This window comes from Dipteris shenzhenensis, chromosome 12, assembly GCF_047967505.1.
Source record: "Dipteris shenzhenensis isolate YYH24624 ecotype China chromosome 12, Dip_SZ_1.0, whole genome shotgun sequence".
NCBI classification, from domain to species: Eukaryota; Viridiplantae; Streptophyta; class Polypodiopsida; order Gleicheniales; family Dipteridaceae; genus Dipteris; species Dipteris shenzhenensis.
In genome coordinates, this window is record NC_141607.1 from 45578964 (window position 1) to 45603523 (window position 24560).

The 24560-nt window shown below is 46.7% G+C and overlaps 1 protein-coding gene across 1 annotated transcript; it reads left to right on the forward strand.

Annotated features, from left to right (window-relative positions):
- The first annotated feature begins 1349 nt into the window (after positions 1-1349).
- Positions 1350-24560, forward strand: LOC147896288 (NPL4-like protein A). Its single transcript, XM_087383156.1, has 2 exons — positions 1350-2455; positions 24114-24560. Exons 1-2 carry the CDS (start codon positions 1481-1483, stop codon positions 24366-24368), a joined length of 1230 nt encoding a protein of 409 aa, XP_087239282.1. The 5' UTR covers positions 1350-1480; the 3' UTR covers positions 24369-24560.

The window sequence follows — 24560 nt, forward strand, 5'->3', positions numbered from 1 at the left end:
GATAAGCATCCAGCATGTCTTCTTCTCTCGGAGTCTCGAGCTACTAGGGTTCTTACTTGTTCTTGCTGCACTGAGTTCCTGAAGGGGGAGTTTCCTTTGAGTCTAGGATCCGGGGCAGTGGGTTTTGGTTGGGGAGGGTGCTCGCACACCGAGACATTCTTGACTTTACCTTTACAGCCAACCACCCTCCACTGCTCAGCATCTTGCGAAACAATTTCTTCCTCAGATGAGGCCGGATTGCGGGGTCTCCCGTCTTCGTATTCAGTGGAGGATCCTTCTGGGGCAGCTTGGAGAAGAATCTTCATCTGCATGCGTCTCCATTGTCTTGGACTCGTTATCCAGCTTGACATACTCAGCACGACGAGGGCAGTTTCTTGCGAAGTGCGAGGTCTCCTTACAGATATAGCAGGCATCTAGGAAGGCATTGAACTGGACTTGCTGCGCAAAGGGAACTCCTCCAAACATTTCAATCTGCACAAAATCTGGCATCTTCTGGCTCCTATCCCACAAGATCCATGCTCTCCGCAGATACGCCATAGATTTCGTTGGAGGAAGTACCAGGAGCACTCTCCCCAACGAGGCGGCCAGCCTCTACCAAGCATCGAGGGGAGATTGGGAAAGTCAATCCATACTAGGCACTCATGAAACAGAAATTCATCGACGCTGAACTCAGGACTCCACGGGATAACTAGAACAGATGTACCAGCAAACTTGAAGGACTGGTCAACCATTTCATTCTGAAGCAACTCAAAGGCCATGCGAAGTAAGAAGAAACCCTTACCCAGAAAGCGGGTTGAGTAGCCCAGCAGAGGGATATCAAACTCAAAGGAGATAAGTTCTTCGAGGTCCCGCAGAGCCCTAGGGGATCTTACCGATAAAGAAAAGGTAGAGGCCTCCTTTAGCCAACCTAGTGAGCTCCGGCTTGACGTCCGGAAGATCGAACCTGCAGACCACCGAGTGGCGTTTTCCATCCTTGCACCATGGTTTCTGGGCTATTTCCCTTGCTCAGACTCCGCAACTAGGAGCCTTTTATCTGTTTCGTCGTCAAGCTCTGAGAAGCCTCCCTCAAAGCGCTTGGTAAGAGAGTCTAGGTAGGACGATTGCGATAGTGAGCGAACTGTCCGAATCGTCCTCTTGTCCCTCGCAGCATCTCGGGCGCGTTGCTCAAAGTCTCGAGACTCGGCACTCATGCACAGGGCTTAGGGCTGGCTCAAGCAAAGGGTTTTAGTTTTCACCAGAGTTAGCTATTATTATACAAATTATACAAAGAAAGAGAAGAAGAAGAAAGAAGAAAAGCATGTAATAATAAGGAGGCTTGCTTGCAGAATACATTAAAGTACCATCTTTTTTTCAAGTTGTCTATACCATGCACACCAGCAGCAGGAGCAGGAGCAGCAGCAGCAGCAGAAGCTTTGATCGCCATAGCCGAGCTTGCTGATCGCCATAGCCGAGCTTGCTTGCCCTCGCCCTCGCCATCGCCATGCTTCTTCGTATCAGAAGCCGCGATGGCCTCGAACGCCTCTCCCTTGACCCCTCCTCCTCCCTCTCCCACCTCCACTCCGCCATTGCCTCCCAGCTTCACGTCCCCATCTCCTCCCAAATCCTCTCCCGCCACCAGGACCTCCTCCTCGCCAAATCCCCGTCCGCTGCCTCCGCTTTCACTGACCTCTCTGACCCCTCTCGCTCCCTCGCTTCCCTCGGCTTGACCCATGGCTCTGTCGTCTTCCTCTTCTACGAGGGGGAGCGTGTGGTCGCAGGCCCGCCCGTCACCCCTGCTGGCGTGTTCGGGAAGAAGATGACCATGGACGACCTCATCGCGCGGCAGACGCGGATCGAGCGGCAGGAGAAGCCCCATTGCGGGTCCGTTTCGTTCGATCGGGACGCTGCCAATGCTTTCCAGCATTATGTCAACGAAAGCCTGGCTTTTGCTGTGAAGCGTGGCGGGTTTATGTATGGCTCAGTGAATGAGCAAAATGACGTCTCTGTGGATTTTATTTATGAGCCCCCACAGCAGGGCACGGAGGACAGTTTGCTCCTCTTGAGGGATCCCGAAGAGGAGAGACAGGTTGATGCGATTTCCATGGGATTAGGGATGCGCAAAGTTGGATTTATATTCACTCAAACGATAGGTCAAAATAAGAGAGGGTATACTCTATCGAATATAGAGATTCGGCAGGCTGCGGAACTCCAGGCCGACAGCGGCTTTGATGCATGGGTTACAGCTGTTGTGAAGTTGGAAGTTAACGATGAAGGGAGTGCAGATGTCCATTTCGAAGCCTTTCAATTGAGCGATCAATGCGTCAAGCTTTGGAAAGAAGGCTGGTTTCTGGAGGATTGTGCAGATTTGGACCCAAAACTTTCCCGCATGAAGAAGGATGTTGTTATCCTCGGAAAAGACACAAGGGACGTCGACAATGATTTCTTTTTGGTGCTGGTGAAGATTCTGGATCATCAGGTCCTCCTCTTTCCTTGCCTTTTGTTTCCACCTTGTAAAACCCTAGTTTCATATTGTTCTGAATGCTTGCTTGCTTGAAATTTTCAATCTCGACTGTTAATTCTTTTATGTTGCCTATTCGATCCATTCTGTTTTCCCTTGAAATTATGTGAACCATTCGAATTGGGGAAAATTAAGCGACCTTGACATCTAATGCACAATTGTCTTGCATCGAGCTTTCAGCTTCTAGAATATTTGTGACTATATGTCATATACCATTACATTTCAGCAGGTACAATAGCCTAGTCCTGCAAACCCTAATTTAGCCTTATCTGAGGATTCCATCTCTAATTATTAAAAGAACCATAGAAGTTTCTTTGGGCCCCATCAATTAGGGCACGTGACATTTCGCCCTCCTGGAAATATTTTGGGTGAGTGCTAGCCTTCGTCATGGCATAGAAGTTTCTCCTTTGGTGCTAGTCTTTGTCATGGCTGAGTTTGCCCTTCACCTCAAGAGTGCCGACAGAAACTCAGTACGAAGACTTTGTATAAATGGATGCTCAAGTATGTGTGGGTGTGTGGATTTGTATGTGTGAGAGCATACTTTTATATTATGGTCTACACCCACTGTTGGGCGCTGATGATGTCAGTGGGGATGTCATGGTAGCTAGTCCCTGCTATGCGTGATGGAATCTTATGAGTGACTCTCGTGAGATTGAAACTGCACTATGTTGTGTTTTTAGAGGATGAGTTTGGGAACGTTCTTGGATTCATCTAGACATATTATCTGAGGTCTGCTTCATCCATTTTCATTATTCCATCTCTAATTTATTAAAAGAACCATAGAAGTTTCTTTGGGCCCCATCAATTAGGGCACGCGACATTTCGCCCTCCTGGAAATATTTTGGGTGAAGGTTTTGTTTTCGCAGTAAGGTGCATGCGTATGAAAAATATCATGAGACTATACTGCAAAGATTCCTGGACACAGTGGTTAGCCTTGAGAGATGTGGCCCTTTTTTATTGATCTTTCTTCATACTGCAAGGAACTAGAAAGCAGGATACAGATAACAAAAGTTACATAGTATCACCGGGAGTTTTACAAAGACAGACAGGACACAGGAATGAGGAACAACACATCCACCCCATCCATCTGTGCTCATCCTCATCAATCATCCTATTCATCTTCATCAATCAATGACAAGAATGTATTGGTCTTTTGTGAAGGTGAACACTCTTGGGCTACATAAGGTGTTCCAGCTTCTCTATGATCTGATAAGGACCGACGCATTTGTTCAAAACATCTGCAAGGCCTTTCTTACAAATTGTATAACCAGATTTACAATGTTGTATTCTACCAAGCAATGAAGCTCGTCAAAATGCTGGCATTGACGATTCTGAGCTTTTGAAAGACAAGAAGTGGCATTTTGTCAACTTATAAATTGGCCGGTTGTACTGCTTCATGATGTTTCACATCGTTGAGATCAATCATCCTCTGAAGTGTTGATAGAAACTCAGTATGAAGACCCCTTCTTTTCTGGTGAGATGGAGGCAGTACTCATTTATTTGACTGCAAAAAGAAGGGCAAACAGCCCAGTTTTACATATGGAAACTCAAGCAGAGCTCAATATCTTCTCTAGGTAACTGGTGACTATTCCCCTGTGTGAGGTTTGAGCGATTCTTATCTTGTTTCTGTGACATGGGATCAGAGCCTACATCAGCTCCCTTGTTTTCACTCTGAAGGAAGGAGTCCCTCCACGTTCGAAGGTGAACCTGATTCACAGGAAAGGTGTGTGCTGGCTACAGCAAGTTTTCTGTTCATGTGTGTGTGATTTTCAGAAGCTATGACTATAAAGACTACAAGGACTTCCGGAGGTGGTTCTTTGGCTTCTGGTGGTGGTGCTGCTCCCGTTCTTTCGGTTATTGTTTCCACAACCACTGCCTCTACGGGAATTCCAAATTTTGGAGAGGCAGGGAAGCTTGATGGGACAAACTTGTTGGAGGTCAGCATCTCCTGATGTCACATAGATAGGTTAGGGCATGAGTGAGCGTCTTGTTGTGGATGGTGCGCCCCCCCGCCAACCGGCCTAGTGTAGAGTAAGCCAGATCTGCCTGTGTAGAGGAGGCTCGGGGCCCGATGGGGCCACTTTGAATTTTCGACCAAGTGGTGATCAATTGTTCAACTATATCGAAATGTCTTATGCAGGTGCAGAAGCCCCAACAGCTAAAATTCTGACTTTAGAACAACAAAAATCTGAATTTGTATGATTGGATATATTATAGTCTCACAAAGTTATATTTTTCTAACACCTTAGCGGACTTTCTTTCAAGTGGTGATCAGCTGTTCGACTATATCGAAATATCTTATGCGGGTGCAGGTCCGTGGCTCGACGGAAGGTTTCTTTTTCTTTTCTTGTCGGACGTGAAGGTGCGATGCACGAAGCTCTAGAGAATTCCGTCGCCTGCGCATATTTTCCCAGCCAGAAGGTTTGGAATCTTAGGCTCCTGCTGATGTGGCACAGGACACGTGGCAGAGGTCTTGCAAGGTGCTGATGTGGTACACGTGTGTAATCTGACACGTGGCAGGTGATGTGGCAGACGTGTGGATGCTGACATGGCAGCACATGCAGGGTGATGACATGGCAGGACACGTGGCAGCCAGGTGGCAGACCTGGGTCAGAGCAACCCCTGTCAAGATTAACTACAGTTAGTCAACCATGGTTTTGTTGACCTTGGTTAAAGGTCCAGCCAATTTGATCTAACCAGACCAATCTGGTTAAGGGAACTCAATCTCACTCACTTAGACTCTAGTTAGAGTCTAGTCCAGTTGACTAGACTGGTCCAGCTAACCAGAATTTCAGTCTGGTTCAGTTAGCCAGATTCCAGTCTGGTTCAGCTACTTCAGAATCTAGTTAATCTGGGTAGAGGTCTAGTTACAGACCAACCAGACCAGAACCAGTCAGTCTGGTTAGTGTAACCAGCCGGTTACTTCATTCAGTTACTGTCCCGAAAAAAAAAAAGACAGTTGACAGACTGTTTCTGCTAGCAGTTTTCACTTATCTGAGAGAGTATTTACTGTCAGAAAAAGCAGAAATCAGAGAAAAATCAGAGATTTGCACAAGTAAAGAAATGCATGCCTTTGTTCTTAGGAAAAGGGAGTTAGATGCATTCTGAGTGCTTTTTGCAACAGCCAGAAAAGGGGCAATATAGTTATTGATGCCTTGGCAACCTTGTGGGTATATATATGCCTTGAGTTGACAGCCCGGTATTGGCATAGATTGTGAATGCAAGACACCTCTTGTTGAGGTAATTTTTCTCTTTGAAAAGCAAAGGTTGCGTGCATCAGTTGCATACACAGTGTGTGTGAGAAACTTGCAGATCTCAGATGAGTTGTAAGAAAATGGCTCAATCACCTATCTAGTGGGATTCACAAGATAGGGATGCACATCCAAGATAGAGAAGTGTGCAGCAAAATCAGCAAGAATATGAGCAGATGGTACGCACTCGTATGCAGGAGATGGAAAATCTCAGAAGGGATCCAAGAGCTTAGCATTTGTTTCAAGCAGAAGCTATGCCTAATGTAGCGTATGATGTGCCAAAGCCAGAGGCACACTCTCGTGTACAGCCAGAGACAGAGAGATCTCATAGGGGACGGTCTCATAGCAGGAAGAGATCGAGGCATCATCACCAATCTCCCAGTTCTTCACCGTCTACCTCGAGCTCGACTTTTGTATCTTCTTCTTTATGAGATAAACCATCCAGCAAAAGAAGGAAACACAAGAAGTCTAGGAAGAGTAAGTCTTCCAGAAAGACCAAGGAATTCAAAGAGAGAGGTAAATCTGTCAAGTTTATGACCTATAATGGACAATATGGTCGTACGGACAAAGCATTGCAGTTCATTAGGCAGTTTGATGCTGCATTCGGTACATAAACATTTTCAGAATCCTCCAAGTTAAGAATGATCAGTTTGCACTTGACAGCTACAGCTAGTGCATGTAGGCCATCTCTTGGTGGTTCTAGTGATGTATGTGCCTTATAGGCATAAATATAGGCACTTGTAGTGTTAGTGCCTTTTAGGCCACATAGGGTACTTAGTCCTAGGTCTAGGTACAAGTACCTTGTATTCCTTTTTTCACTATCCTAGTTGATGTGATGGCAGACTCTATCGACTCTTTGCAACCTGCACTCTCTCTTTTCATTTCATCGATCCTACAGTGGTATCAGAGCCACGTTTTGACTCGTTTCCTACTCCTTGACTCGCACAAGCTTCCTTCAGTCTACCTGCTTCTCCATCCGTACAGTCCGTACGGCTGTACAGACAAACAAGCTTGCAATCAGGACTCTCGCCGTACGGAACAACCAGTACTTGCTACAGCCGTACGCTCTTCTCCGTGCCGGTGATTCCGTACACTAGACGTCTGTACGATAAAAGTACTGCGCCATACACCTTTTGTACAGCCGTATAGAAGGTATCGTACCCGAGTTTAGTACATCATAATTGTCGTATATCTTTCGTACTATTTCGTACATCGTACCTACGATGTGCATCGTACAACCCTACACAGCAGCTGTCCGTATAGTGTAGCTATTTCGTACATTACCGTACAAGGCTCCGTATTGCTCTTCGTATCTGCATTTGTACAGTCAGCATATCTATCCCGTATTGTGTTTCTGTACAGATGCACATCCTGCATTCGTACAGCCGTACATTGGATTTCATACTGTTCTGTACGTCTGTTCAGTACCTGCGTCGTACGTTGTACTTGCTCCGGGATTTGGTCCAAGACTATCACATTGTGCCACGCCATCACTTAGGTCAACAAAATTTGGGGCTTTTGTGTTGGGAGCTCAATTTCAACTGGTGTTTGGGACAGTAACTCATACTTTTGCAGCTTCAAGCCTTGAGGCTAACATTGAGTCACATTTGCAGGACATTGAGTTAGATTTTCAGACATTGAGCCTTTTCTATAGGACATTGAGTCAGATTCGCATACATTGGGTCACATTTGCAAAAATTTCAGCAAAATTTGGGGCTTTTCTGCTTTTGCCCTCTTTTTGGCCTATTTGTCCTCATTAAATTTGGGGCTTTTGCCAGATTTGCTGTTTTTTGCAGTGAACGCTGCCTGCCATAGTCACATTTGGGTCAGATCTGCATTTGCCCTTTGTTTTGGGTTGGAAATTTGCAGATATTTGCTGTCATTTTTGGACAGCCAGCTTTTTGCAGTGATAGCCTTGAGGCTTTTGGGTTTTCAGGTCTCTTTCAGGGTATCACATTTGCTATGGCTGGGAACAATCAAGATCTATTTGGTGTTCTTTGTGAAGATGATAAGTTGGATGGCACCAACTATCCGATGTGGTCTTATCTTATGAAACATATTCTTGTTGCAAAGCATTCGTGGAATATTGTTTCTGGGGTTGATCTGAGGCCAGTCAATGCTACAGTGGTTGCCTCTACTGTTGGTCCCTCTGCAGGGGGTACTCCTCCTGATGCCTCATCCTCTAGCACCCCTGCTGCTCTTCCAACTCAGGAACAGTCAAGATGGGATGCAAGAGATGCAAATGCACATTCATGTATTGCTTTATCATGCAAGAGAATCATTATTCCACACATCTGGTCTTGCAGGACAGCAAAGGATGCTTGGGATAAATTGGCTTCTCTCTATTAGATTCGCAATGAAGCACGTGTTGCATATTTGAGAAGGCAATTACAGGAAGTCAGTATGAATGAAGGTGACTCTATGGATGCATACCTGACAAAGGTCAAGGATCTCATGGAACAACTTGCCAACATTGATGAGGTGGTGCCAAATTCACAGCTTGTCAGTACCACATTGAATGGACTACTAGATACATACCAAGGGTTTGCTACAACCCTTTGATTAGTGGCCATGGGTAATCCAGACCACTATTCTTTTGATCAGCTAGTTACTTTGCTTTTGCAGGAAGAGCAAAGCTGAGCTAATAGACAAGCCATTATTCCTGATCATGCATTTGCTTCACAACAGACAGGAAGAGGCAAGGCTTCCAAGCCTATGGGCAAGCCAAAATCTGCGCATAGCAGCTGCAATTCCTCCCATGCATCTAAAAATACAGCAGATAAGTCAAAGAAAAAAAGATGCAACTATTGTCGCAAGCCTAGACATGACATTTCAAAATGCAGGAAGCGCATTGCTTCGAAGAAAAAGAAGCAGGATTGACAGTTAATGCCTCACATGCAATTGAATCCCATGAGTCAGCAGATGCTTCACATGCACATGCTCTTCAGGATGATTGGGCATGGGCTGTCCATTGCTCATTTGATCCCTCCAAAGCTGATGCACTCTTTACTGCTAATGATGCTCAGTCCTGGTACTTTGATAGTGGTGCTTCCAAGCATGTCACATCTTGCAGACAGTTGTTTCACTCTTTAGCTGATGCACCTTGAGGGGGGACTGTCACATGTGCTAATAATGCTTCATATGCTGTAAAAGGAATTGGAGATGTGCAGCTCACATCTATTTCAAGTCATCCCGTTACTTTGACAAATGTTCTCTTTGTGCTTGGAATTGAAGTCAACTTGATCTCAATTTCAGAAATTGCTACTTTAGGTTTCAGAGTGATTTTTGATGGCTACAGATGCCTAGTTTATGATCTTCGTGATGACAATGCCATAGTTCTCACTGGCACTTTGCAAAAGGGGATTTATCACCTTGATCATCACTCAGCTGCACTTTCTATTGAAGCATTTGCTATTTCAGATTCACAGCTTGCTGAAACTCATCTTTGGCATGAGAGAATGGGTCATCTCAATTATAGAGCTCTTGCAAAGCTACATCACAGCAGATGGCAAATGATGTACCTCAAACTCACACAGTTTCCAAACATGTGTGTGAGGGTTGTCTTTTGGGTAAGATGCATCGGTTTCCTTTTCAAAAGAATTGTCCAAAATTCTCACAAAGGAAATTGCATCTAGTGCACAGTGATGTCTGTGGCCCAATGAGGACAAATGCCATCGGAGGGTACAAATATTTCATGACTCTCATTGATGATTTCACAAGATATTGCTGGGTATATCCTTTAAAAGCCAAATCTGAAGTTTTCTCATGCTTTCAGAGGTGGCTGAATATGGTTGAGAATGAATCAGGATGCAAGCTTGTCACCCTCAACACAGATAGGGGGGGAGAGTATATGTCAAAGGAGTTTGATGCATTTCTGTCTTCACGGGGCATTATTCACTCAGGCACTACTCCTTACACTCCTCAGCAGAATCTTGTTTCTGAAGGAAAAACAGGTCCACAATGGAGATGGCCAGATGCATGCTTAAGGCCAAGTCTTTGCCCAATAAATTTTGGCTTGATGCAGTGATGTGTGCCAACTATGTTCTGAATAGATTACCTACACGGGCTTTGAAGACTGTTACACCTTATGAAGCATGGAAAGGCAGGAAGCCTTCACTTTCACACATGAGAGTTTTTGGGTCTCTTGCATATGTTCATGTACCATCTCAGCTGAGACATAAGCTTGATGACAAGGCAATCAAATGCATATTTATTGGTTACAGCGAGGAGAGCAAAGGGTATCGGTTATATCAACCAAATATTGGGAAGATTATTGTCAGTAGAGATGTAATCTTTGCTGAACATTCAGCTTCTCCTCTTGTGGACTGCAAAGCTAAGCCAGATGTTGACATGTTTGATGCCTTTGAATCTTGGTTACCTCTGCCATCCTTAGAAGAGGACTTTGACCAGCAACATGAGCCTCCTGCAGGCCCTCCACCAAGCAATAATCAGCCACTACCCCATGCTGATTTGCAGGTTTCTCTTCCAGCACAAAATGATCCCACTATTCATGATGCAGTCATTGAAGAAAGAGCTGTCAATAGACAGCAAAGGCATATTCCCAGATGGCTTCTTGATAAATTGAGGGATAGCAAACAAGATCAGCCTTTTGCTGCTCGGACAAGATCAGGGAATAGACAGATGCATGGTCACTTTCTTGAGTTTGCACTCCTTGCTACAGCTTGCAATGAAGAGCCCTTGTGCCATAAAGATGCTTTTGACAGCAAAGAGTGGATGGATGCAATGAGAGCTGAGTTACAATTGCCAAAAATGACACATGGGAATTAGTAGATCTCCCTCCTGGCAAGCATGCTATTGGTACCCGGTGGGTCTACAAATTAAAAAGGAAATCTGATTGCAGCATAGATCGATACAAAGTCCATCTTGTTGCAAAAGGGTATGCCCAACAACAAGTCATTGATTTTGAGGAGACATTTGCTCCCACATCCAGGATTACTACCATCAGATGTGTCATTGCCATTGCAGCCCATCATCATTGGCAAGTGCACCAACTTGACATCAAGACTGCTTTTCTTCATGGGGATCTGTAGGAAGAAGTATATGTCACACAACCTCTTGGCTTTGAGGTTGTTAATTTTGAAAATAAGGTATGCCGGCTTAGAAAAGCCCTTTATGGTTTGAAGTAGGCACCCAGGGCATGGTGTGCCAAAATTCATGCACACTTACTATCCCTAGTTTTCAGAATAGTCCCACAGAACCCACTCTTTATGTCCGTGGGAGTGGATCTGATTTTTTAGTGCTGATTTTATGTGGATGATATGCTCATCACGGGCCCAGTTACTCAGCAAATTGCAGCTTTCAAGGCTGATTTGCAGCAGATTTTTGACATGTCAGACATGGGACAGCTCCATTATTATTTGGGCATTCAGTTTGCTCATGTTGAGGGGGGTATCATGATGTTATTAAAATGGCAGCGGAAGATGCAAACAAACTGAAGCTACAGAACCACACAGAGAACACTAGAGGTAACAAGATGTGCCACAAACAGATCTGCTGTAACTCAGCCCATAAACCAGGGCAGCAACTGAAATACAAGGTATCCTGAACAGGATAAGAAACAGGAGCTGCAGGAGGGGCTGAACTGAAGCAGAGGAAAGGGGGCACAAGGAGGCTGCAGAAGGGGCTGAACTGAAGCAGAAGAAAGGGGCACAAGGAGGCTGCAGAAGGGGCTGAACTGAAGCAGAAGAAAGGGGCACAAGGAGGCTGCAGCCTGAGAGCACGGAGGCTGGAGAGGCCTGAAGCGAAGAGGCAGGGGCCTGGGAGCGAAGAGGCAGGGAGGAGCCTGAACCGAGGAGGCAGGAGCCTAGAAAAGAGGAGGCTGAAGGAGCCTGGGCGAAGAGGCAGGAACCTTGGAACGAGGGGAACTGTAGAAGCTTGGAGCGAGGAGGCAGGAGCCCCGAAGAGGAGGGATCTGCTGAGGGAGCGTGGGCAGCCAACAGAACAGTTGAGGGGAGGCTCCGGTGGGGATGGCCAGGAGCAGGCTGAAGACAAGAGCCTTGAGGAGCTGCTGGAAGAAGTGATGGAGATGAGGAAGGGGGGAAGACCCTTTTTATAGGGAAGGCCAGGGGGGGTCGGCCAGATGGCCTAGACGGACCAGCCTGGCCGGTCAGCCAACTGGGCCGACCAGCTGGTCGGCCAGGGGCTGGTCGGCCAGCCTACCCCCTCTGGCCGCCCTGCTGCGTGGGAGCTGGTCGGCCAGCCTACCCTGGAGATGCCAGTCTCAACAGATGTCTCAGTCCAAGTATATTAGACAGCTCCTTGATCGTTTTCAGTTTGAGGATTGCAAGCCAATCTCTACTGCAGTGGACCCTGGCTTCAAATTCTCAGCTCATGATGGGAGCCCACCATGTGATATCACTCTTTATCAGCAAGCTGTTGGATGCCTTATTTATTTATGTCACACCAGACGTGACTTACAGTATGCAGTATCTCAGCTCAGCAGATTCATGCACATGCCCAGTTCACAGCATTGGTAGGCAGTGAAGAGAGTCTTTAGATATCTTAGAGGCACTCAGGATTTAGCCCTCTTCTATGGTGATCAGGGTTCACTTACCATGCATGCTTACACGGATAGTGACTGGGCAGGATGTTCCGACACCAGAGTGTCACATACTAGCAATTGTTTTTTGCTTGGCAATTCATGTATCTCTTGGCTCAGCAAGAAGCGACCAACAGTTGCCACATCTAGCTGTGAGGTTGAGTACAGGGCAGCTTTTACCGCTACAGTAGAGTGTGTTTGGCTTCGACAGTTACTTACAAATCTTGGTATTCGCCAGGCATCCTCCACTATTGTCTACACTGACAGCCAGAGTGCTTTGGCCATTGCGCGTAACCCAGTGTTTCATGCGCGTACTAAGCATATTGAAGTTCATTATCATTATGTTCGGGAGCGGTTGTCAGCAAGAGACATAGAGTTGTCCTATCTTTCCACAAAGGACAACATAGCAAATATGTTTACAAAGGCACTTCCTCGTCCCAAGTTCGAAGTCTTTCGACATGCTTTACACTTGGTTCCCTTTGTTACATGATCTGACATCCCTTGTACATTCATAGGTGGCTATATCCTTTTGGATGAACATGTGCCACCATGACCAGAAAATACTAGGTATTCTGAGATGTTTCCAGAGTACTTCAGCCCATCCCATGGAGGGGGGTTCATAGGCCATCTCCTGGTGGTTCTAGTGATGCCCTATAGGCCATGGTATGTGCCTTGTAGGCATAAATATAGGCACTTGTAGTGTTAGTGTCTTTGAGGCCACATAGGACACTTAGTCCTATGTGACACCTAGGACACTTAGTCCTATGTGACACCTAGGACACTTAGTCCTAGGTCTAGGTACAAGTACCTTGTACTCCTTTTTTCACTATCGTAGTTAGTGATGTCCTATAGGCCATGGTATGTGCCTTGTAGGCATAAATATAAGCACTTGTAGTAGTGTTAGTGTCTTTTAGGCCACATAGGACACTTAGTCCTATGTGACACCTAGGACACTTAGTCCTAGGTCTAGGTACAAGTACCTTGTACTCCTTTTTTCACTATCGTAGTTGACGTGACGGCAGTCTCTATCGACTCTTTGCAACCTGCACTCTCTCTTTTCATTTCATCGATCCTACAGTGCATGGTGGAGTGCACAGACCACAGATGGGTCAGCCCCAAAGAGGTGGAAGGATGTCAAGAAAGCCTTCTACCAGCAGTTTATGCCTAAATAGTTTAGAGATCATGTTCTTCAAGATTGGGATAGTTTGCATATGGATGCAGGATGTGTACAACCAAAAGTTTTGGGATGCTTATTTGCAGGTTGCACCTTTCAAAAAGATCTCCAAAGGAACCCAAATGAGAAAGTATAGAGCTAGTCTCAGTCCAAGAATTCAGGCAGTAGTAAATGCTTTGGGGGCAAAGATCATTCAAGACCTTATGCATTCAGCTTCAGTAGCTAGTCTTGTGCCGTTACAAGATTCATCCACGGTACTAATATATTTCATAATAGAAAAGAAATGTTATTTTACTAAGCCATCCTACAGCTTGACAAGTGTGGATCAGAGAATGCATGCCGGACGTGCTGAAAGAAAGAAAACTGATTTTTCAAAATCAGAAAAGAAAGAGTATGCCAAGGTTGAAAAGAAAGGGTTTCAGCCTCAAAAGCCGAGGGGTACTCAGTTTTCAAAGTCATATAAAGGCAAATCCCTTTCACTCCTGAACAGATAGCTGAATTTCGCAGAGATGGGAAATGCTTTAAATGTGGGAAAGAGGGGCATATAGCTGCCCAGTGCCCTGAGAAGCCTTCAGGTTCTAAGGAGAATAAAAAGCCACAAGTACCACTGAGGCAATGGTGGGAGCAGTCCTAGATGTTTTGGGGAGTACCTCAGACCCAAAGGAAAAAGAGCTTTTGCTATCATGGGGAAAGATAAGAGATCAGCAAGCATTAATCCTATTTGATCCAGGGTCTACATACAATTTCATTTGTGAAGAATTAGCCCTGAGATTAGGGATAAAAACTGAAGAGCTAGGCAGAGCTCTTGATGTTGATCAAATGTTCCAAGGGAATCCAGTGCAAGTTACTGTTGGAAAGGTCACCTCCCCATCTGTAAGCCCCCATATGAGGAGAGCATGGGGGAGGGAGACCTAGGGCAGTACCCAACAGAAAAAGAGAGAAAGGGGCTGCCACATAGACAGCATCATGGCTGTCATGTGGGCAGCACATCTAGGACTGTTATGTGCAGGACAGAGGGACAGAAAAGTGCGGAAGCATGGCTGGGACAGATTGCGATGGATCTAGACAGGAGGCGCACTGTCTGCAGTAGATTTTGGGGGGGGCTGGACCCTGTATTTATAGGGCATCTGCCCTTGAAAGATGGGCCAAGGGCCCTTGTAAAGTGTGCCCCAAAAGGGCAGCCCACAGTCCCATAAATAGGGAGCTGTGGGTCGGTCAGGGGCAGGTGGCTGAACCGACCAGTCTAGGGCTGCTGGGTCGGTTGGCTGGCCAGGCCCTTGAGGGCTATATAAGGGGGCCATTCAGGCCTCATTTCACATCACTTGCAGCAGCAGATCCAGAGCAGAAAGGAGCAGCAGGTAGCCACCCTTTGGACCTACATTCAGGAAGATAGAGAGGTGCTAGCAGGGCTGCAGACTTAGCCAGGAGGCTGCCCACCTAGACTGGTTTCCAGACAGCAAGGTGGAGAGGATCATTCTAGACAGAAAGTTTACTTACGCTCGAGGTGGAGCACGCGGACTCTAGTCTAGAGATAGCCAGCAGATAGGAGAAGGACTGTGTGGTAAGATCAGAGGACCACACCATTGGTGGGACTCTGGATCTCTCTCTCTTGTATTGTGTCCATAGTTGTGGACGGAAATATATTATATGGTGGTTTCTCTATCTAGTTTGGTTCATTGTCTATTAATGAGTCTGCACACCTATTGAATGCACATAAGTAAAGAAGTTTGTGATTCCACACCCACACCGCACACTGTGTGAGCTCCTGGGCATTATTTCCGCTGCGTGTACCCTCTGTTGGGTCATTTCTAACATGGTATCACAGCCCAAGTAGGAGGCTCACAGGTGTGGGAGCCTTAAGGCAGGGACCTTGCTGAAGGACGACCCTGATTCAGAAGCTCTAGGGAATTGACTTCCACGACTGGAGGATTGTGCCCTTGCGAGAAGGAGGGTGACTCAGGTTCAGTCAGGTGCGTTCAAAGTTCTGGTTTACTGAATTTGAGTTTGGTTGACTTTGCTGTGTGGTATATACAGCAGAGATGTCGCCATCTACAGCCTCTTCAGCCCCTGCTATCCCTTCCTCCTCCTCCAGTTTTCTCTCTTTCACTATCCCTAACTTTGGAGAGTTTGGGAACCTGGACGGGACTAATTACCCGATCTGGAAAGTGAAGATCCGGAGTCATTTAGTGGCTCGGAAGTTGTGGAAGCTGACCACGGGAGAGGAGTCGAAGCCGGAAGACTTGGTGGACAGTAAAGGGAAGGTACTCATGGCAGTAGACAGAGAGGAGCTTGAAGCTTGGGAAGAAAGAGATGCCCATGCCCTGGCAATAATCATAGGGATAAATAGGGAGCTGTGGGTCGGTCAGGGGCAGGTGGCTGAACCGACCAGCAGTTGGCCCTTTCTAGGGCTGCTGGGTCGGTTGGCTGGCCAGGCCCTTGAGGGCTATATAAGGGGGCCATTCAGGCCTCATTTCACATCACTTGCAGCAGCAGATCCAGAGCAGAAAGGAGCAGCAGGTAGCCACCCTCTGGACCTACATTCAGGAAGATAGAGAGGTGCTAGCAAGGCTGCAGACTTAGCCAGGAGGCTGCCCACCTAGACTGGTTTCCAGACAGCAAGGTGGAGAGGATCATTCTAGACAGAAAGTTTACTTACGCTCGAGGTGGAGCACGCGGACTCTAGTCTAGAGATAGCCAGCAGATAGGCGAAGGACTGTGTGGTAAGATCAGAGGACCACACCATTGGTGGGACTCTGGATCTCTCTCTCTTGTATTGTGTCCATAGTTGTGGATGGAAATATATTATATGGTGGTTTCTCTATCTAGTTTGGTTCATTGTCTATTAATGAGTCTGCACACCTATTGAATGCACATAAGTAAAGAAGTTTGTGATTCCACACCCACACCGCACACTGTGTGAGCTCCTGGGCATTATTTCCGCTGCGTGTACGCTCTGTTGGGTTATTTCTAACAGTTACTCCTTTGATTGGAAAGCTTCGTGTCCATGTGCAGAGCTATGTAGATCAAGAGGACTTCTTCTTAAGCAGCATGATGTTGTACTTGGTACACGGTGGTTCCATCGAAAGGAAATAACAATAGAATACCTTGAGAGGGTGCTGAGTTTTATCCATAGGGGGAAAAACCAGCGCTTAGTTGCCAGGAATAAAGGGGAGACTATCCCCATTGTATCTGATGTTACATGTGGTAAAGCAATAAAGTCTGCAATTTCTGCGTATATGGTTTTTGTAAAAGAAAAAGAGAATGATATGCATGCTGAAATGAATGATGCAGACAAAGATAAATTTCAGTTTCTTGTAATTTTAAAGATTGCTTTTCCAATGCTTTGCCTGGGGAGTTACCCCTAGAGAGACCAGAGGATCATCAGATAGAGTTAATGCCTGGTAGTGAGCCACCAAATAGACCACCTTATAGAGTCAGTGCGACTCAGAGAGAGGAGATTATGCCCTGGTGCAGGACTTGCTGTCCTTTGTTCAGCCCAGCTCGTCTCCTTTTTGCTCACTAGTATTTCTAGTACAGAAGAAAGATGGTTCTTTTCGAATGTGCATTGATTATCGTGCATTGAATAAGATGACCATCAAAAATAGATTTGCGATACCACGCATAGACGATGTGCTTGACTAGCTCAGAGGAGCAACAGTTTTCAGGAGGATAGACTTGAAGAGTGGCTATCATTAAGTCAGAATACAACCACAAGATGTGCATAAGATAGCTTTTCGCACTATATTTGGGTTGTATGAATACTTAGTGATGCCTTTTGGGTTGACAAATGCTCCAGCCACATTCAATAGAATGATGGATCGCATCTTCCGAAAGTACAGGCATTTTACGGGTACTTTCTTTGATGATATCCTAGTCTTTTCAAAGACAGAAGAAGAGCACAGGGAACATCTTGCTTTGGTATTCCAAGAACATCGAAATCATTAGCTTTTTGCCAATAGCAAGAAAAGTGAATTCTTTTTGGAAGAGATCCATTATCTGGGGCATATAATATCCAAAAATGGGATACAGATGGGTCCTCATTTTGCTGATATCGCAGCTCCATTACATGACCTTACTAAGAAAAATGCAGCCTTTACATGGGGAATATCACAGAAGAAAGCATTCAATACACTCAAGGAGAAGTTGACTACAGAGCCTATTCTTGTAGTCCTGGATCTTTATCAACCTTTTGATGTTGATTGCGATGCTTGTTGAGAGTGTGTTGGGGCTGCATTACATAAGAATGGACATGTAGTAGCATACGAGAGCCGAAGATTGCGTGATGCTGAAAGATATATGGGAATCTATGAAAAAGAATTGTTGGCTGTAGTTCATGCTGTGAACACATGGAAGCATTATCTTTTGGGTGCAGATTTTACTGTTAAAACAGATCACCAAAGTCTGAGATATTTTTTGATTCGACAAAACTTTCCGAGAAGCATATGAAATGGGCAAGTATGCTGTCAATGTATCATTTTCAAATTGTCCATACCCCATGAATTCGGAACAGAGTGGCAGATGCCTTGTCCCGAAGACCCTAGGTGAATAATGTAACTATTGCCTATCATCAAGACGTGGAAGGCATGAGAGAGCAATATGCTAATGATGCAGATTTTGGCGAGATTTTACAGCAAATGCAAGAGGGGAAGTCCACCAGCCACTATTCCTTGAAAGATGGGTATATAATGAAAGATGACTGCCTATGCATCACCCAAGAGATGAGGAAAAAGATTTTAGAGGAATGCCATGCACCTCCCTATGCTGGACATAGAGGAATTACAGCAATAACTCTAGCACTAGAGAGGTATTTCTTTTGGCCAAGAATGCGAAAAGATATACATCAGTTTGTTACTGAATGCCTTACGTGTCAGAAAGTGAAGTATGATAGACGGAAGGCACCTGGCCTACTTATGCCTCTTCTCGTGCCTCAGGTACCGTGGGAAAGTATTACAATGGACTTCATTTTTGATTTGCCAAGATCAAAGTCAGGGAATGATGGGATTTGGAGTATCATTGATAGATTCAACAAGCAAGCTCATTTCATTCCGGTTCGCAAAACCATAAAGGCAGATCATATGGCTAAGCTTTTCATGGCACAAATCTTTAAATACCATGGTATGCCTAAGTTGATTGTCAGTGATCAAGATCCCAGAATGACCAGTCTATTCTGGAGGGGATGTCACCACAATGTAAATATCCTAAGTCAAAGTACAGTGGACCATTTATTTGATCATAATTAAAGAGTTTTCATATGTGTTAATTATGGTCAAAGAGTTCTTTTAATGGTTAGAGAATTGACTACGGTCAAAGATACTTGACTCTGGTCAAGTAAACCTGACTTCGGTCGGGGAGACTTGGTTTATTATCAAGAGGGTTAACTGCGGTAATTGTTGCAGGTACTAGGAAGAGTTATTTTCCTAAGCGCTACGGGAGCCTAACAAGAGTCTAGTAGGCGGTTCGCGTGACCAAGTGATTTGAAGACTCCAGAGTTGCCCTTAGTGGCATGTAATTAGGAAAGTAATGTAGAAATTGACAAGTGGCTTGTTTCCAAGAAGGGGAGCCTTAGAGCTCATGTAATGATTCATTCACGTTTTGGATTTGTATGAACAGCTTCCACGCTGAACTCATGTATTCCTTCTTCCTTTAAGTAATAAAATCATTCGGGGGGGTCCAGCCCGATTGTTGTCCTGGGCCCTGGTGTCTCTGTTGAGAGAGGGAGAGAAATGATAGTGTCTCTGCTGTCTTTTACGAGGAGGGATTTCACCCAGAAATGTTATAAAAAATGCTTTTGCCATGCACAAATCCCGTCTGAGTGTCATGAATAAGATCTAGGAGAAGGGGCTGCAATCGGAGGCTGATTGCCTTGGCTAGAATCTTGTAACAAGTCCCCAGAAGTGTGATAGGCCTCCATTGGGACACTAGATTTCTGCAACCTCCTTTCGGAATAAGGTGGATGAGACCCTTTGTAAGCGACCCGGGCATCTCACCAGAGTCCCAAATCCTTGTAGGGCTGAAGTAATGTAGTCTCCAATCATATCCCAAAATGCAATGAAAAAAGGAGGAGTAAGGCCATCCGAACCTGGGTACTTGTCCTTGTGAAGGGCTGAAAGTGCAGTCCTGAACTCTGTGTTGGTGAAAGGTGCATTAAGGAAAACATGCATATCCGATTTCACCAACAAAGGGATGCTCTGCCAAATAACCTGTCTAGCATTCTCTCTATCCCGTTTCTCAGGATTAGCAATAAGAAGGGCGGCATAACAATCTGAAGCTATGCGCAAGACATCATCTGGATCTGTCTGTAAAACCCCATGTGAGTCAATAAGCTAGGATATACTCTCTCTACTATGTCTAGTGCCAAGAGTAGAGAAAAAGTGTATATGGACTCTGCCACCCATCTGAATCCAGAAGGACTCTCGTGCATGAAAGGCATACTTTGCTCTCTGATCAAGCAATACCTACGGCGGCGATGTGGGACTCACCTAGGCCCTGCATGTTCCAACTAATAATCCTCATCGACGGGAGGAAGTAGAGTGAAACACCTTACCTGACCTAGTGGCGGAAACAAACCTCTCAATAGGGGAAGACCTCCTGCTCGAGGAGCGAGAAATGGAACCAAGTGGCGGAAAATCAACAGGGGAAAGAACCCTGCTGCATGAAGAAGAAGCCCTGTCAACAGGAAACCTAATCACTGGTTTACCAAAAGTAGAGGGCACAAACTCCTCCTCTGGGAAATCTGAAGCATCTGCCAAGGCTGAAAATGAGTTCCTGTGAAGCAAGCTAGACGCCGGAGTGCGAAGGATTCTTTCTGAGGGAAGAGGATCAATAGTGTAAACCATCCCCTTCCCCTTATCCAAGGGAGGAAGCGAGGACTGCTCTTGATGCTCTGTGTCTAGCCGTGGAGACCTGTATTGCCTCAAGAAGAGTGCCTGGTACCATTGGTTCTAGGGGAGGAGGGTGAAGCTTCAGCGTCTTGGATTGTGAAAGGTGAGACTGGAGAGACAGCCCGAGGTGAAGCAGAGTCCACTAGTGTACCCTCGTGGTGAACAGGAGGGATCTGTACACGAATCGGAACCCATTGGAATGTGTCGGGTGCCCCTGAGGTAGAAAGTCGTGAGGCAAGTGAGGTAGAAGGTGGCGGTATCAAAGGAGCGCTCCGTGGGGGAGCACTCTGGCGAGTAGGAGCTAAACCACCATCCTGAGGAGGACCGCCATGTGGAGGTTGAGGAGCAGGTGTTGGATCTGCTAAACCACCATCCTCAGGAGGACCGCCATGCGGAGGTCGAGGAGCAGGTGCAGGACCTGTACCACCCCCTTGTCGAGGCCGAGGAGCAGGTGCTGGACTTTTATCACCCCCTTGTTGAGGCCGCGGGGCGGTAGCTGTACCAGAGGGCTTCTTGGGCCTTTTCTTCTTCCTAGGACAAAGTGTCCAATGGTCCTGCATATCGTGCACTAGTCCTGCCTGCTTGTAATCTCTACTCTCTGGCGAAAAAAGGAACCATCCGGGCGTTGGATCATAACATGGTCCAACGTGAGGTTAGGATCCTTACAGAGGACCCTAACTCTAGGTACCCCATCAGCCTTGGTAGCCTCTGTTGCAATCAATGGCAACCTAGGGAGGGGTGGGATCTTAGCAACCGCACAAAATGCTCCCCAATAACAGAAAGAAGTCGATGGTAAACCTGGGGAAGCCCGGGAAATTTGATGAAGAGCGAAAAGATTTCCTTATCTGCCTCCACTGGGTCGAAACCAATATTAAAGGCGTCAAAGAAGATCTTTCTGTGTCCCAAGTGTAAAAACTCAGCTTTGAGCACAGTGCTCGCAGCCTTTGGAGTGTCAAAAAAAACCTGGAAAAAACCTCGTCCTAGAAGACGAACATCTAACAATCGTGGAGTGAGGTATGGGGGGAGAGCCGCAAGCATCCAGTCTCTGGCTTGGGATCTGGAAGGGTGAGACCTGAAGATGCGTGCTAGCAACGTGGTAGAGCATTCAATCTCTACGTCCTTCTTGAGCTACTGCAACTCGTCTTTAGAAAAAGTAATAGTTTTTGCGGCCGGTGGTGGTGGAGTAGGATTGGTTGACGGAATATCCATCGCCAATCGAGGTGAGGAGGCCGACTCTGACATTTTTGGGGCTCCTTCCGCTCCAAAAAAATGCTGCGGGAGAAGGAAGAGGGAGAAGACAGGAAGAAGGAAAAAAGGTAGGGGTAGGGAGCGGGGTAGGAGGATTGAGGTAGAAGCAGGGGGAGGGAGCAGGGTAGAGTGAGCGGGGGAGTGAGGAAGGGGAAGTGGGCTGAGAGGGGAGGGGGCAGCTGACGGGAGAGGGGAGGAGGTAGAGGAGAGGGAAGCAGAGACAGGGGGTAGAGGTGGGGGGAGGGAGCGGGTAGAGGGGAGGGGTGTAGAGGCGGGGGGAAGGGTAGAGGCGAGGGAGGGGAAGGGGTAGAGGCGGGGGGGGTGTAGAGGCGGAAGAAGGTAGGGGGAGGGAGGAGGCAGGGGGAAGGGTAGAGGCGGGGGAGAGGGGAGCGGGCTGAGAGGTGAGGGGGCGGGCTGAGAGGGAGCGGGAGCAGGGCTGAAGGTGAGGGGGCTGGGCTGAGAGGGAGCGGGGGAGGGGGAGCAGGGCTGAGAGGTGAGGGGGCGGGCTGAGAGGGAGAGAAGGGGGAGGAGGGGAGAGGCTGAGGGCGGGGGAGGGGGAGCGGCTGATGCAGAGGGAGGGGCTGAAGGAGGGGGCAGCAAGGGAGGGGGCTGAGGGAGGGGCTGGACGAGAGGGGGCAGCAAGGGAGCGGGGAGGAGCAGCAGCTCAGGCCTTCTTCGAGAGGGCCTTTGGGTATGTGACCTTGCTCATTAGCTCAAAATTTTGAGCGAGCTCATAAGCATTGTTGTATGTCACTGGTCTGAAGCTGGACATACCATGAATGTCAGACCAGAGGCCATGAAGAAATTCACTAAGCTTGTCCTTGGCTGAAATTTTTAACTGAATAGCCACTTGCACGAAGTGATTCACAAGTGGTTGACTGAGTGGTGGCCCCCTTGTACCAGCTCAAAGAATTCGGCATGACGGTCCATGTATTGGGGTGGCAAGAATCGAGCTTGGATATCCTTGGCAAGAGTCAAATTGAGCTATCTCTAGAACTGCATTATAGTGCTCTGTGTACCATGTGCCACCAAGTGACAGCTTCACCTCTTATATATTAGTAAGTAATGTGGGAATAAAATGTGCTAAGCATTGTAGAGTGATGTTGTGAGTGTGGTGAGGTGTGAAATAGTGATTGGATGAGAGTGATAGTGGGATAGACATGGGTAAGAACATATGTGATGCAGATAGTTATGTAGCTGGAGATAATGTAAGCAATGAGGTGTGCTACACCTTTCTAAAGCCTACATAAGGCTTTAGTTGATTATAATCAGTTATGCTTCCACCCTTCTCAATCCCGCATGCTTTCAACTCTCGTCTCGTCCCTTTGTTCCAAAGTGAGGCTCCGCTGCACCCATTCTAGGACTCGCCCTCTATTGGGGGGATGGCCCACTAGTTGCCCAATGATTGCTCCATTATTGGGCTCCTGTAATGCATGCTCAACTTGCTTCTTGTTCTCTTGTAAAGCATAATGTGATATGAGGTGGGAGTTGAGGATGTTGCCATGTGAGCTCCTCTAGCTAGTCCTGGAGGTTACCTTATACACCACGAGGATGCTGAGATGCGAATCACTTGCTCCACAAGAAAGGGAAGGGAGGGGAGGGAGGGAGGGGGGGGCAAAGGAGGAAAGGGATGAAAAAGAAAGGTGGGAAAGGAAGGTGGAAGGGATGAGAAAATAAAGGGGGAAAAAGGGAAGGGAAGGGAGAAAGAAAGAAGGGGAAAGGGATGAGAAAAGAAAGGGGGAAAAAGGGAAGGGGAAGGGAAAGAGAGAAAAAAGGGGGGGCGGGGGGGGGGTGCAGGGGCCACACTGTCAGGAAACCCAAGGAGAAGGGCAAGGAGAAAGAGATGTCAGCCCGAAACAGCCTGAAGAGCGGGGCGAAAAGCCATCCAGCTGTTTGGCTGCTGTACGGGCGACGAACAGGGGAACCCAAAGGGAAGGGGCAAGGAGAAAGGGCTGTCAACCCGGAACAGCCGAAGCTGGTATGGGTGAAGAACATGACCCATGAAGGGTAAAAGAGGCCCAGGGACATGTGTGTGCCATAAGACGCCCTCCACTAGACCCGATGGGAGTGGGAGGGCTAGTAAAGGGGAAGGAAGAGCAAAAGCTTACTACTCATGGGACTGCTCACGGGTTGAGCAAGCAAAGAGGAGGGAAGATGGAGGGGAGGGAAGCTGAATGAGCGGGGCAGAAAGCCTAGAGAGAAGGCGGGAGAGCTAGCAGCTTGTTGAAGCAAGGAGGTAAGGATCATTTTTCCAATTAACAGTTTGTCATGCTGATCTGTGCAAGAGCACCATTGATGCCTTGGACACGGGTTGGTTGTTGATTAGTTAATGTTATCCAATGTGCAGGACTCCCATTGATTCTATGTCACATTGACATTGTTCTCAATGTTATAGCTGTGCTTCGCTTTCTCTAATGTTTTAATAGGAGTGTACAAATTTAGAGACTATTTCCAGTGTTTTCCAGCATGTGACGGAATTGACAATTAACATAACTTGTTGCAGGGTTGCCTCTCTTGTACTTTCCCAATTGAAAACCGCGTTTCACCACCGACTTTGAGAGCTGTGAAGGCGCACCTTGATCATTCTAAGCATCTGCCTTTTGTGAAGCGTATTTCAGATTTCCATTTGCTCTTACTTCTTGCCAAGTTTCTTGATGTAAATACGGATATGCCTCAACTAGCTGAGGCTGTTCGAGTTCAAGGCCCGGTACCTGAGGGATACCAAATCATCATTGATTCCCTTGCAAATAATGCGTAACTGTTATGCAGTAATCCATTCAGAAAGAAAACCTCCTCAAGCTAGCTGCTGTTTTATGGGCTCTTACATGATTACATGAGGTATTATGTACATGTTCTACTTTGTCAAGTTTGTGTCTCTTCTATGTTTATCATGTTTGTTTCTGATTCTGATATATGCATATTAATAAAGTGACGTCTGTTCTTCAACTAA